Below are 13,455 nucleotides of genomic sequence, written 5' to 3'. Positions count from 1 at the left end.
TCCACAAGCCCCTGAATGCCAGGCTCCTGCGCGTTTACCCCCATCCCTTAGCCGGAATCCCTTCTCTTTAACATCACATTCCCCAATTTCCCCCTGTTCCCCAGATGAGGGCTACCCTTCTGCCCTTGACTCCCCTTCTCCTGACTACTTGGGAGTCAAAGGTGATTCTGAAGTCACTAAACTAGGCTTACTTGACTTTCTAGAATCAGTAGGGGAGTTTGGGAAAATGGAGCGCTTCAGCCAGGTGATCCAAGTGGCTCGTTGGGATCTGGAGGGGGAACAGCACTGGGATGTTCTGAGGGATCGGCTAGACCACCTGGATCGCTTAGAGAAGGTGAACAGGGAAGTAAAACTGGCGTACATTGCCAGACTCCACGAGAAGGGATTTGATCTTGGAGATCTGGAAGAGCAGGATCTCTCAGATGTCATGGATGAAATGGGCAACATCGACATTCCCTGGAAGTTGTATAAAAGCCGAGCAGGAACAATGGGAGACTCTCAGGAGTTTTCAGATGCAGGCGTTGACCTCACTGCTCCATCAGACTGTGACGAACCTCTGGTTCCTGATTCCCTCACCCCTTCTCCTGTCGAGCCGCCACCTAGACCCCCCAAACCTCCCGCGCGACATGCTAGCGTAAGCTCTGACCTCCACACCTACATCAATATCAGCAGAGAGACTACCTCCATGGCTGTCTCCACCTCTCCTACATTGTCTACTTTCTCCCCTAACTCCTCATCCCCCACATTCACCACTTTTAGGTGTGAGAAACCACTGCCTCCATCTCCACCGTCCATTCCTCCTCTCCCCACCTCTAAACCGGTCCCTTACCTCACCCTCTATACCACTACTTCTCCACCGCCATCTAACCCCACCCCGACTCCTCCCATTCCTCCACCTCGGAGGCGTCACCTTGCCAGAAAGGAGGCACAGCGACTCGCTGCTCTTCAAGCCGAACAGGATAAAACCCCCCTTTCCCTTCCTCCTCCTACCACACGTCCCCCACCTCTACCTCCTCCACCAGTTATATCAGTATCCTCCTCATCTCCTCCTGCCATACCACCCCCACCTGCCCTACCTCCTCCCCCATCCTTCCATGCTCTGGATGTAGAGATTCGGAAGCTACTGATGCTCGCTGGATTGACCCAAGCTGAGCTCCTCAAACTCAGCCCAGAGCTTGGTGTTTGTGTTGGAGGGTTAGAGGACGAGGGGGATAATGTTGTCTCGTCCAGGTCTGTGGAGCCATATGAGTTCAGACTGAAAGAGAGAGAGGAGGAGAAGGAATATGACACTGGGCTGGTGACTAAAGATGGATGGAGCAGCAGAAGCAAGTTGGATGCAGATCGAAGAGTAGATATAGCTGAAGGCAAAGACACACAAAGAACCACCACATTCACTGAGATGGCAAGGCGAAGGAAGAGGAACAGCGGTCTAACCTCTGACCTTTACTACAGCACTGGTCTTAGCAATACACATGAAGCTAAAAGCAAAGAATATGAGTCTTTCCAGTACCCCGCTGATTTACCAGATTCACCTCCACCTCCTCCTCCACCTCGTCCTTTACCCCCAATCCCTCCATCTTTGCCATCTATTAAAGTCAGCACTCTCCCTGCCAACTCTACACAACCTGAGCGATTTGATTGGCTCATAGCATTTACACCTGATGGTGAAGCCCCACCCCTGGAAATGAGAAAATCTCATATGGAAGCTCAAAAGAAGCTCAGTTCTCCAGGGTCAGCTCCAGGGTCAGCTCCAAAGGTCACAAGTTTTAAAGAGATGCGTTTCCGCAGCAAGAACGCCTCCCCCCAAACAAAGGTGATCACTGACCCAGATCCTGACCCAACAGTTATTACTCCAGATCCAGATATACTGTACAACCTGAGGTGGAGAAGAGAGACGGTGGGCAGCGATGGAAACCAATGGGAGTACACCTCTCAGGCTCAGGCCTTCTTCATGCAGCCGCCACCAGCCCTCACTTCAATGGCTGCTCTGAAGGAAATGCTCCAGAGAGCGGACAAGGAGGGTGGACAACCGGAGCTGTGCCCATCACAGAAGATTGGCTGCTCAGTGAGTGACAGCAGCCTGTGGACCATGGGCAGAGAGTGGGAGTGTGATGAAGTTAAGAGGGAGGAGAAGGAAGGCAAAGAAGAACAAGAACAAGAACAAGAAAAACAAGAAGAAAAACAAGAGGAGAAAGAGGTGGAGGTGAGAGGACGAGCTGATGGAGAAAGGACTTTTGAATCAAGAACTACGGGTGAGTATGAATGTCCATGGTGATGCTAATGATAATGCATTTATGTGTGTGTATGGGAGAAAATAAACACATCAAAGTAACTCAGGGTAATTTGGACAACACAACAAATCTGGCATGGGCAGATGATGAAGAGAAACATATATGGGAAAGACAGACTGACAGTCCGCTTGGTCACTTTCTCAGTGATGCACAAATAGCATCCCAGTACAATATAAAGAAACAGAAAACAAAAATGTTGGTAAAAATGTTGACTCACTTATGGAAATGATATATGGGATGAGAGCGAAGAGTCACAGAAAGGGATGATGTGATGGATAAATGAGGTCGGGGGATAAACAGACAGTGATTTCATGGTGGGAGGGGAAGTGAACAAGACAGTAGAAGCTGGAGACAGAACATGAGGAACAGTGAGAGACAGAGGGATAAAGCCAGTGAAGGGAGTGAAGGTAATTTGAGGAGAAAGAGGAGGTTGGAAACTTTCCAGACAGTTTTTCCTGCGCTGGTTATCAGAGTGTGATGTCATCATTGCCTTATTCAATTATTCATCCACTCTTCAGACCAAGGGGAGGTGGGATAATGGAGTGCCCACTACCTTCCTCTTACTTCTTTGTACCATTCATTCTCAGCTGGACTCTTCTACTTTCTCTTTTTTTCTGTCTTTGTATCCTAAAATAATTTCCTGTCGCTCTTTCTCTGCCTCTTTACTGGTTTTACATCCCATCAAGTTGGGATGATTTTCTCTTGTTGTCTATCCTGTCCGTCTGCCACCCCACCCTACCATTGTTCCCTAGAGTGGCACAGATAGCTAAGATCAAGTTACTTATCTAATACAGTGCTGCAGTACACTATATGCACTAAGAATTAGATTGTCAAAGTCGAGAGACAGTAGGGTGTATGTTTAATTTAAATCACCCAGCGCCAATTTGCTACAAATTTTATTAGTAAAACTAGTTCTCTGATTGATGTATAGTTAATTTACCTTTGCTTTCTCATCAGAAAAGTGAATTTAATTACTGCTGCAGAAGTTTCCCCCAAATCACTGCAACAAGCTGGGAGGGTATAAGCCACAAATATGTGTGTACACCTTTAAGAGCCCAAGGGGTGGATCTTAGTACATGGACCAATTGCTGAGAGCTAGTGTTAGTCAAAATAGGAAGTATCATGAGTATGTTACAGTTCAAAGACAGCTCAAGTCTAACCAAGGTATGGTTGCTTTCTAGCTCATTTTGTAGCCCATAGCCAAGCAGTCTGTCACAGGTAATTGAATGTACTGAAAATTGTGTTGCTACAGTCTCTGAATGTTCAGAGACACTGACATGGTGATTGAGCATTAACGCTCAACTCTGCTATCTGTTGACTGACTCAGCATTACACTGTATGCTGTACTGGTGGAGACGGGAGGGGTGATGGGGACGGAGCTGGAGAGAGGTAGAAAACAAAGGCAGAGAAGAGAAAGAGAGGGAGAGAGAAGGTGATCCAGAGGTGATGATGGCACGCACTGCAGTAAAGTACAAAACCGTAAAGACTGGCACCCAGTGTGTTTAATATTCATAACTCTGAATTCAAGTATAGAATGAAAGTGAAACCAGATGTCATGCAGAAAACTTGGATCCTAAGATGATACATCAGTGTGATTCATGATAGCTTTTTAATTATGGTGTCATTGAATGAGTGGCTGATTGACAGATTAAGTATTTCTACTGTGCAGCTTTGAGACTGCTTAACAGTTATTCCTTTATGGCCACAATATCATTTCCTGTTGTGTCAAACCCTCTTAAATGAAAGACTGTGGTTATAGCTCTTCATAAATCAACTCCATTGACTCTCATGCACTGTCGGTTTGTAACTGTCAATCAACTGTTTAAATACTGCATTACTGCATGATGTTACATGATGACGATTTTCTGCTGGAATACACTCATGAATGTGCATTTTTCTCTCAACAGACACTAACATTTTCTGCATCTCTCTCTCCTTCCCATTTCTTTGCCACATTTTTTTTTACTTTAATCTTCCTCATTTTTCTCACCTATCCATCCCATTCTGTTGTTTTCATTGTTTGTCCATGGCTCCGCTTTGCTCCCACATATCACATATTGCTTGTGCGCCTGCCCTCTCCTTCCTGACTCCTGCACCTTAAAATATTTGGCCTTTTTACCCATTACAATAAGCAGTTTCCTCCCCCCCACTGTCTCTCGCCCAGTCCTCCCAACCCTACTTCCTCCACACTGCCTTCCCTTCCTATTGCCCAGGCTACTGTAACTCCCAGCCCTTTGCAGATCCTAGACCCCTTAGCCACGTAGGCAGGGAGTCCACAGACAAATATTGCAGCACACAGTGGGCCCCTGCTGCCAGCTCAGCTGCTATACACAGAGATGATTCCAGTACGGATTTGAGCTCTGGGTTTAACTATGAATCCCAGGCTGATTGTGATGTAGACTCTCCTGATTATGGGAATATCTTTAACACACACAGGGACTTTGAGTCTGACTCTATCTCTAATTTTGACTCTCTGTACTGTAGTGCCTCAGAGAAGCAGAGCGACACACACACCAATTCAGACAAACCTGTTAGTGGCACCACAGAGGCTCAAGGCTGCACCACCCCATATAAGAACATTGATGTCATGATGACATTATCAAACAGTGTCAATGGTATGGATTCGCTGTACTCTGGAAAACACTCACACACAGACCCCAACAGCAACAAGGCCAGGACATCTAAAGAGCTTCCTCCTCTCCCCACATATTACCTGTACCACCCTAAAAACTGCCCTCTGCACAGGGGTGCGCCCCCTCGCCTTTCCCCTATCGGAGCCCTCTCCCCTCCCCAGCGCTCAGGTGCGCCCCCTCCAGGCGCAGCAGGCTCCTGCCTCAGTTCCCCGCTTTTTCCCCGCTCTCACACCTTGCCTGCCCTCGCTGCTCCCCTCTACTATCCAAACCTCTACCCTCCTATACCGCCCAGGGCACCCCCCCTACCCCCAAAACTCTACCAGGCTCCTCCGCAGTCACGCGTGGCGAGTAAGATTTCTCTCTCTTCTCTCTCCCTACATCTTACACTCTCTCTTCGTCTGACATTTTGCTTGCACGCATGTCTGTCTGTTTCTGTCTTTATTCTGTGCTCTGGATATGGTGGCCCTCACACTTTTGTCACTTTTTCAACCCGAGGGATTTGCAGATTTGAAAGAACCGGGTAACCGTAGCTGTTTATCTGAAGGCAGCTTCCTGCAGGTCATCTGATACATCTTATCTACGCTGTCTTTTCAAATCTGCAAAGGGCCTGCAGAAGGGTAACAGCTGTTCCTGTCAGAGGGTGTCCAGAGTCACTCTCATCACTCTCTTTCTCTTAGTCTGCCTCTATCTGTCTGTCTTTGTGTCGGCCTGGTCCGGTCTGTCTCCCTGTTGTTTTTGTTTAGTTTTTGTTTTTGCATGGTGTGTTGAAATGGACATATGCATTTCATGCCAAGCACAACCCAAGTACTGTGCTGTTGATTTTGTAACATAAAGAATTTGTATTTAAGTTAACCTCTTTTATCTGTGTGTTTGTACATTTAGGGCAGTTTCAAAGTAATTAAGGTCCACTGCATCCTGTTCATTAGAAGAATGTTTGTATTTATATAACTAGTTTATATAAATCAATTTATATAAACATCACACCCTACACAATACCTGTTGTTTGCACATGTCTGTAACTGTATCTGACCTGACTTATAGTAAGTATGTATGAGTGTTTGTATGAGTTTCATAAACACCGATGGAATTTGTGTGCTCCAGTGTGAGTCAAGATCAGTGCATGGGATGATCCGGTTTATCCCTGATGCATACAGGAAGTTGTCTTCACAGATCCAGATGTTGAAAGCCCACCACAGAAAACCAATATTTACAGGACGTCGTCACCCACTGTCTGTTGTCGCTAGTACCATCTGCTTCTATCTGCCTACTCCTATGCTTCTCATTGCCTAATTGCTCCTGCTAATAACACTAATATTTTAGTTAAGGCCAGTTTGTGGTGATTCATTTTACTTATGTTATTTTACTCTTTTTTTTTTTTTTTTTTTATATACTTGCACAGTAAGTAATTGCTCCTTTACTGTCACTGTCAGCTGTTCGTAGTGTGTCGTTTGCGGGCTCAGTACAGAGGACAGAGACATCCTGGATGGGCGAAGATGTGAAGCATCCAATGAGAGGTCTGGGCCTGTCCTCTTTCTGCCTGCAGGAAAAAAAAGGTGTGCTTCTCACCTGTGTGCGTAGCCTTGTCCCTGATGTCTGTAGCTCCTACAGTTTAACTGTAGACCATTTTTCTTCCCTCCAGCTCTGGTCAGTGCTGTCAGTGTGGCAGTGGAAGCCATCTTGGCCCAGTTCAGCTCTTCTCGGACTGTAGTTCAAAAGGTCAGTCACTGCTGAATTTACATCACGAGTGGGTTTTTGTGGAACAGAAATAAGACAAATAAAATATGTCCTGTTTTTGTTTGTTTTACTATGTTGTGTTGTGTCTCACTCAATAGCGAATCTCTTTATCGAGAAACAAAATGTCATTGTATTACTGTATATCTTTGAAAATGCTTTCCCTCCCTTCCCTCTTGTTCTGACTCTACATATTTTGTTCCGTCTCTCCTCAGTCTCTCTCAGTTAACAAGGTACTAGAATATCTTTAGATAACCCAACCTCGTAGTCTTAAGAATTTCTTTGTAAACTAACTCCACCACCCCAATCCCCCAAAACAGCCACCTCTCACATCATATCGTCCCTCATCGCCCCATTTCTCTCAAACCCCCATTTATTGGTCTCATTTTCCTTCCCTCCCTCTCTTGAGTCATCCTCTCTGATCTATTCCCCTGTTGCCCTCATCACTGCACATCTTCTTCCTCACTCTATCCCATTTTCCTCTCCTCTCTGCTCCTCTCCTCTCAGGCCTTATCAGGAGACAGCACTATAAATCCATCTCTGGGCCGGCTGGTGCTGCAGTGCCTCTGCCCTGCCCTGCACAGCTTGCTGACCGATGGCTTGAAACCCCACCAGAGTGACCTGATTGCAGGAAGGAGGCCAAACTCCGCCTGGGGTCTGGTCCAGACTTCAACCAGACCAGGTAGAACACCAAGGATTATAGGAAAATATGCATTTATAGACTTGAATATAGATTTAATATTAGGTTCTTTCCACCCCCCTGGATGATAATGATAAACCCTGGACTTTTTCTGTCTCTCATTTTCCCACCCATCAGTCAATACTGGTTGATTTTAGTGTCTAAAATGCTGAATAAAGCGAAAAACAGGATGCAGATATTGATTGGCCTGTGAGTGCCAAGTTTCACAGCAAGGCTCTCCTCTGTTGATTCTTTTCTCTCTCTTTGTCTCTGTCTCTCTCTCTCTCTCTCTCCCCCTCCCTTTGTATATATTTTTTCCTCTTCCTCTCAACCCATTTTTCAAGGTCCAAAAACACAGGCCTTGTTTAACCTACAAGTTCGAGTTGGAGAGCTGCCCCAGCTGAGACAGAGCAAACACAGGTTCAATGCATTCCTCCTTGGCCTGCTGAAGTAAGTACTGGCTCCTAACCCTCTCTGGTAGCATGAAAGGTGCTCTGTCATCAGTTGTTTGAAAATATAATTAGATTTTTTTTTTTTTATTTTATTTGCCTGCACATCTCCTCTTTGTGTCCTCAGTTTTCTCTTATCTCTATTTTTTTCTAGTACCAAACTTCTTGATTTCTGGCTGTCTCACCTTCAGTCCTGCAGTGGTAAGTTTCCTTCACTTCATCTCTCCCCATTCTTGTGGGCGAGCATGTACGTAACAGCGATCTCACTTCCTCCCAGATGTCCTGGAGACGTATTACCGTCCCACCTCCTTTATGCGTCTGTCACTGACCACCTGCCAGTCTCTGTTCGAGGAGCTGCTCCTCGTTTTGCAGCCTCTCAGCCTGCTGACCTTCAACCTCGACCTGCTCTTCCAACACCACCATTTAGAGCCAGATAGTCACAGTCCAGAGATCCCCAGTCCACCTTGTCAGGATGCTGGATTCCAGCTCTCAAAAGAGGGGTCCACAACCAAACCCACAGGCTGCAGAAGCCTGTCAGAAGTAAACTTTGGAAGCCCAGAACATCAGGCAGCCAAAGAGAAATCGTCACCATTAGCTAATCCAAAGAACGGAGGATCAGGGCAGTCAACACATAGCAGTGCTGCACCCATAAAGGCTTCAGTCGCTCTAGGGCAGACAAGCCCTCAGCTGCTGTGGGTGCAGGAGAAGGAAATTGAAGACTTGCCTCTTCCTAATGTTGAGGAGGACAGCCTTGCTCAGCAGGCAGAACAGGTACTTTACCTTGTGTGTCTGTTCAGTGTTTGTAGTCAAAAATGTTTGGGTCATCCTGCAGGGCTGAAATTCTTTTTAATCATAGGTGATCCAGCAGGGATGGGGGGCTGTGATGCGCTGGGGAGGCAGACTGAGCCAGAACCTCGCTGAGCTGAACCTGAAAAAGGAGGAGATGAAGACAGATCTGCCACATCTCCAGGCCCAGGCAGCGAGTGACTTTGCGCCGGTCAGCAGTGGTGCTCAGGTTCCCTGGGGTCTGGGGCGGCTCTTTGGAGCCTCTAAAAGCCCCAATAGCCCACCAGGTCACACACCACCAACCAGGTTAGCCAATGAATGCATCACATATACTGACTTTTACATCTTTAGCTAGAGAGAAAGTAATGCATTTGTGAATTCAAACCTTGTTGTGACTTTCAGAAACTCCAAAATCTCCATGGATATTTTCTGCACGACTGGAAACTTTCTGTGATTCTTCTCTGGCCATCTGTCCCACATTCGCTTTCTGTTTTTCAATTCCTCTCGTCCTGTTTCTGTCTGTCTCTGCAGGCGTCCCTCTCAGTGGCTGGCCCCTGGTGTCACTGCACTAACCCGAATGGTGAGCAGCAGCTCCACCCCGATAATAAGGAGGGCCCCGGAGCACCACGGAGAAAGTAAGCCAGAGTCAGAAAAAGAAGTAGATGCACTGGAGATGAAAGACAAACCCAGACCACTCAGGTACAACACAAAGTGATGGTGATGTTTATGGAGGGTGGATTTATTTTGTTGTTTTTTGCATTTGTGTTGGCTGAGATGCAGCCATAGAGGGGGTCATGGATAAATCTGCCTTTTGTTATCTCAGAGTTGATATCTCAGACCGCTTATTCAGTTTTCATTCAACTTGGAAGGATGGTACATTTTCGCCATTTTTACAAGCTTTAAAAAATAGCAAAAATTTTCCAGAAGAGTCTATTATTATTAAAAATATTACAAACTTAATTGAATCAAACTGGAATTCTCAGACAAAAGTCTCCCAATTTTGACAGAACCATATGTTGGCGCTATAATCTAAGGTCAAAAGGAGGTGTTATACAAAAAATGTACACAATAGTACAAAATTCCTCTGTGCTCTGAGACCCAATTTAATTTGGTGGACAAGGAGAAAACTCTTAAATTACATGAATCTATGTGTACTACAGGGGGAAGAGTTGTGTACTTGTTCAAGGATTGCTTTCCAAGTCTCATTCAAAAGTGGAGCACCCAGATCTTGTTCCCACTGCGCCTCTAATATCTCCATAAGGGGTTCAACTCACCAATTAAATCGTAGAACTGGGAAATCATACCCTAAGTTTCTCTTTAGACACAACTCATTTTCACTCTAATTTAATAAAAAATTTAGAGTAATGTCACATTTTGGGCCTTTATGTTCTAGCTTTTCGACAACATTGATGGGCTGATGAGAAAGCAATATTATAGTTTCAAAATCTCAAACTTTAAAGGACTATAATTAATAAAAAAAGAAAAGAAATGCGCCTTTATCCATGGCTAGGGTGTGGCATAAAAAAATCAAATTGCAGGTGGATGGTAAAATTAAAAAAATACTTCAATAAATATAAGCTAACGCGCACTCTGTACACTTGCCTCAGGGTATCTAGTTTTGGCAAGGTTTTTCCTTTTTTAAAATGACTTCCATCCCCCCTCCAAGAGCACCAGTGGGTGTAGGAGACACCAGGATTGCGCCTGTTTTGTCATTTCTGACTTTGAAAGACTATAATTGGTGACTCACCAGTCTGACTGAGCGATCCTGCTTTCTGACTCATCCAAGGTTCGGCTATGTTGGAAATGATGTCACTGTTTGTGGTTGGTGTGTATGTAGACCATTTTGGCTGAGAATGTCTGCTGTCTGTCCTCAGGTCAGTACGAACGCTGTGTGACCACACTGGAGTAGGTTCGGAGCTCAGCTTCTGCAAAGGGGAGGAACTCGTGGTGTTAGGAGGAGTCGATCAAGACTGGATCCGCTGTCGTCAGGGAGACAAAGAGGGGCTCGTACCTATTGGCTACACCTCCCTCATCATGTGACTTCGGCACCATAACAGCTGCACTCAATCATTAAAAAAAAACAAAATAAAAAAATATATATATGTATTTTAGGCGAGTATTGAGAGGTTATGGTGAGGCTCCACTACTCTGAAAGGGATATTTTACGCTTGCTTGGTTAGAGTTTGAGTTGAGTGCATAACACCATCTGTTCTGCTGTACGTGCATCACAAGCAGTCTGCAGCCCTCTCCCTTTATGAACATATGGCAGTTTTTTCTCCATCACAATCCACCCAGTTTGGTAGCATTAAACTAATGGATTTAAACAGCAGGAATGCAGCAGATGGTGTGAAATAATGACTCAAGTCAAATTTTGATCATTTCATACTGGAAGACTTTTGATCTCAGAGTGAAGTATCTCTTTCAATGTCCTTTTCTCAATCTCTGCCTTCCTTGTCAGCCACTGATCTGAGAATGGTTACAGGGGAAATTCTGTGCTACCAACCACGAGCAGATTCAAGTGCTTTCAGATCAGCGGCTGCCTGTTTTGAGGAGGCGACAGTCAACAGCCTGGTAATAGCCACGTTAATATCTCTAGCCATCAGCTGTAGAGAGTCGCGGCTCACAGGTTGTTGAGTGGAGAAAGCATGTTAGAGTACTGGGCCGTAGCTCCTGTTGCATACTGCGTAGTAATGTAGTGAATTGTAGCTGTGTAGATCTGTGTTCTATTGACCTCTCACCTTTATCGCCTGGTTCATGTGTGTTTGACATGTTTCTGCTACTCTATTTGACTGTATAAATATACATAAAAAATATATATAGGTATATAAATTGAGATGATTGATATTACCAAGATAGATAAATAGATAGATAGATGAACAAGAGAAAGCAGATAGTAAAACATAAGCAGCAGCTTAATACTGTGGCCACATTGAGGAAGTAGATGATAAAAAAGCAATGGATTCAGTCTTTATCTTTACAAGTTTACACACACATTAAGTGGTTTAATGAAAAACGGTATATGTGTTGTTTTAAGTACAAAATCCAGTATTTTCCCTCCTTCGTGCTTTATGTATTGCCATTCTGACATCATATTCATACGAACTTCAGATTTAGCTTCATACCTTAAACACTGTATGCATTGTAATGTGCCATGAATGCTTTGAATGAATGCCAGAAAATATCTATCTATCAGATATAGACACAGTTATAGAAGATAATATCAGACAACAGCAATCTGTAGCTCATCTCTCTACTCGTCCAGAGACCTCAAGGAGGCCAACATTTGTTGGAATAAACGCCTCACAAAACTATGCTCAGCTCTTGTTCAACACTATCTGACCTTAAAATTGAATGCAGTAAGAAAGTCCCAGATGTGTATGTAATTCGTTAACGCTACTGTAAAGTCTGTGGGTTTGGTGGCTGGTCTTCACCTTGTACCTCAGCTTTTGTGTTTATCCTTACCCTTCCTGCCATGTTTGCTTATCATAATCATTGATATTAATGATGTGGTAGTGGTGGAAATGATATGTTGAGTCTTAATGTTGCCCATATGAAACACATTGCTTTGTGTCATATATTTATTAGTTATTCTGTATTGATGACTATGCATATGGTGAAATGTACAACCGGAAGCATTTTGTTTGTTTTAAAGTCACGGTTTTGATATGTTGTTGTTGTTGTTGTTCTCAAGTTGACGCCTGAAGCCTAAAACAATAGCGTAAATAGTTAAAAGTTCGTATGAACGAACCTGATTTTAACTGGTCAGGAAAGGCTACTTGACCTCCATTTAATTCAGCAGGAAAGTTTCATTGCTATTGATCAATCAGGGAAATCTCAGTTCTTCAAAGTTTCCTCATGTTATTGTGTCAATGCCATGTAGCATGACATTGCTGTCACTCTGGCAACTGTCCAGTAGCATTAAGTTAAGCCAGTGTTCATAACGTGTAATTTATGCTCACACAGAAGTATAGATAAAGGTAAACTATCAGTTGACATTAAATTGTGTCGATAATTTCTTGTTTTGTTTGTTATTATATTTTTTCAAACGTGAGGTTATAGTCCAAATGCATTTGTTTGAAAGCTGTTAATTTATTGGATGTACTAATTATTGATCTTGAGGTTTCTGAAAGGAATGGCTCTATCTGACCCATCTAGTGTCTCTCTATCTATCTGGGTTCATAATGTGCGTGTGTGTGCGCCCGAGTGAGCGTGCACATGGCAGCGTATGTGGTAGTGAAAGCAGACATGAGTGTGAGCACATCTGTGTGTCTTTCACTTGTGTGTGTGTGTGTGTGTGTGTGTAAGTGTAACAATGAGTTCTGTACTTCCTCCTCCTCCTCCTCTCTTTTTCTCTCTGTTGTCATGTAGCTTGTAGACATCCCCGTGTCCTACTATTGCACATAGTTCAGTGCCCCTCTAGTGTCAGTCACTGTCCACCTCCTGCATGTGCTTGTTTGTAAATACACCAAATAAAATTATCAGTATGAACCAAACCTGTACAGCTGTATGAGTTTTTGCATTTACATGCATGTTAAACACCTTACTAATCAGAGTTTATAAGCCATCGTGGAAAAAATGTAGGGGATACCTCACTCAGAAAATGTTCACCATAAATTGCATGTATTGTATTTGTTGGTATCTGAAATGTGACAGGAAACTACCTACATGTGTCAGATTGCAAAGGAAGTGAAAACTCACAGTTGAGCCTTCTGTAAAACACTATTAATACCAAACTACACACTCTGTCCCTTTTAACTTCACGGGGAGTACTTCTCTCACTTCTTGGCACAGATCTAAAGATCCCAGGATGCCCTCGGACGTTGCGAAGGGCACAGAGAGGAGAATAAATCTCCCGAGTGAACTGCAGCCCTCCCCCATCTTGTAAC

General features: G+C 44.3%; 1 protein-coding gene across 1 annotated transcript; it reads left to right on the top strand.

The window, feature by feature from the left end:
* The first annotated feature begins 1,388 nt into the window (after nt 1-1,388).
* Nucleotides 1,389-13,062, top strand: rusc1 (RUN and SH3 domain containing 1). The gene is made up of 11 exons (XM_046045692.1): nt 1,389-2,252; nt 4,427-5,272; nt 6,355-6,477; nt 6,564-6,640; nt 7,163-7,337; nt 7,679-7,784; nt 7,938-7,984; nt 8,061-8,554; nt 8,640-8,875; nt 9,101-9,268; nt 10,444-13,062. The coding sequence occupies exons 1-11, from the start codon at nt 1,400-1,402 to the stop codon at nt 10,607-10,609; spliced, it is 3,291 nt and encodes a 1,096-aa protein (XP_045901648.1). The 5' UTR covers nt 1,389-1,399; the 3' UTR covers nt 10,610-13,062.
* The last annotated feature ends 393 nt before the right edge of the window (nt 13,063-13,455 follow it).

Source organism: Micropterus dolomieu, linkage group LG03, assembly GCF_021292245.1.
Source record: "Micropterus dolomieu isolate WLL.071019.BEF.003 ecotype Adirondacks linkage group LG03, ASM2129224v1, whole genome shotgun sequence".
NCBI classification, from domain to species: Eukaryota; Metazoa; Chordata; class Actinopteri; order Centrarchiformes; family Centrarchidae; genus Micropterus; species Micropterus dolomieu.
The sequence above is the reverse complement of the archived record's forward strand: the minus strand, read 5'-3'. Positions and strand labels throughout refer to the sequence as shown.

Excerpts from the sequence above, each read along its gene's own strand:
- rusc1 (XM_046045692.1), top strand. The coding sequence starts at position 1,400 with ATGGCAAGGCGAAGGAAGAGGAACAGCGGTCTAACCTCTGACCTTTAC. Across the intron at positions 6,478-6,563 it reads CTGCCTGCAGGAAAAAAAAG|CTCTGGTCAGTGCTGTCAGT; the intron begins GTGTGCTTCTCA and ends TCTTCCCTCCAG. Across the intron at positions 7,338-7,678 it reads CCAGACTTCAACCAGACCAG|GTCCAAAAACACAGGCCTTG; the intron begins GTAGAACACCAA and ends CCATTTTTCAAG.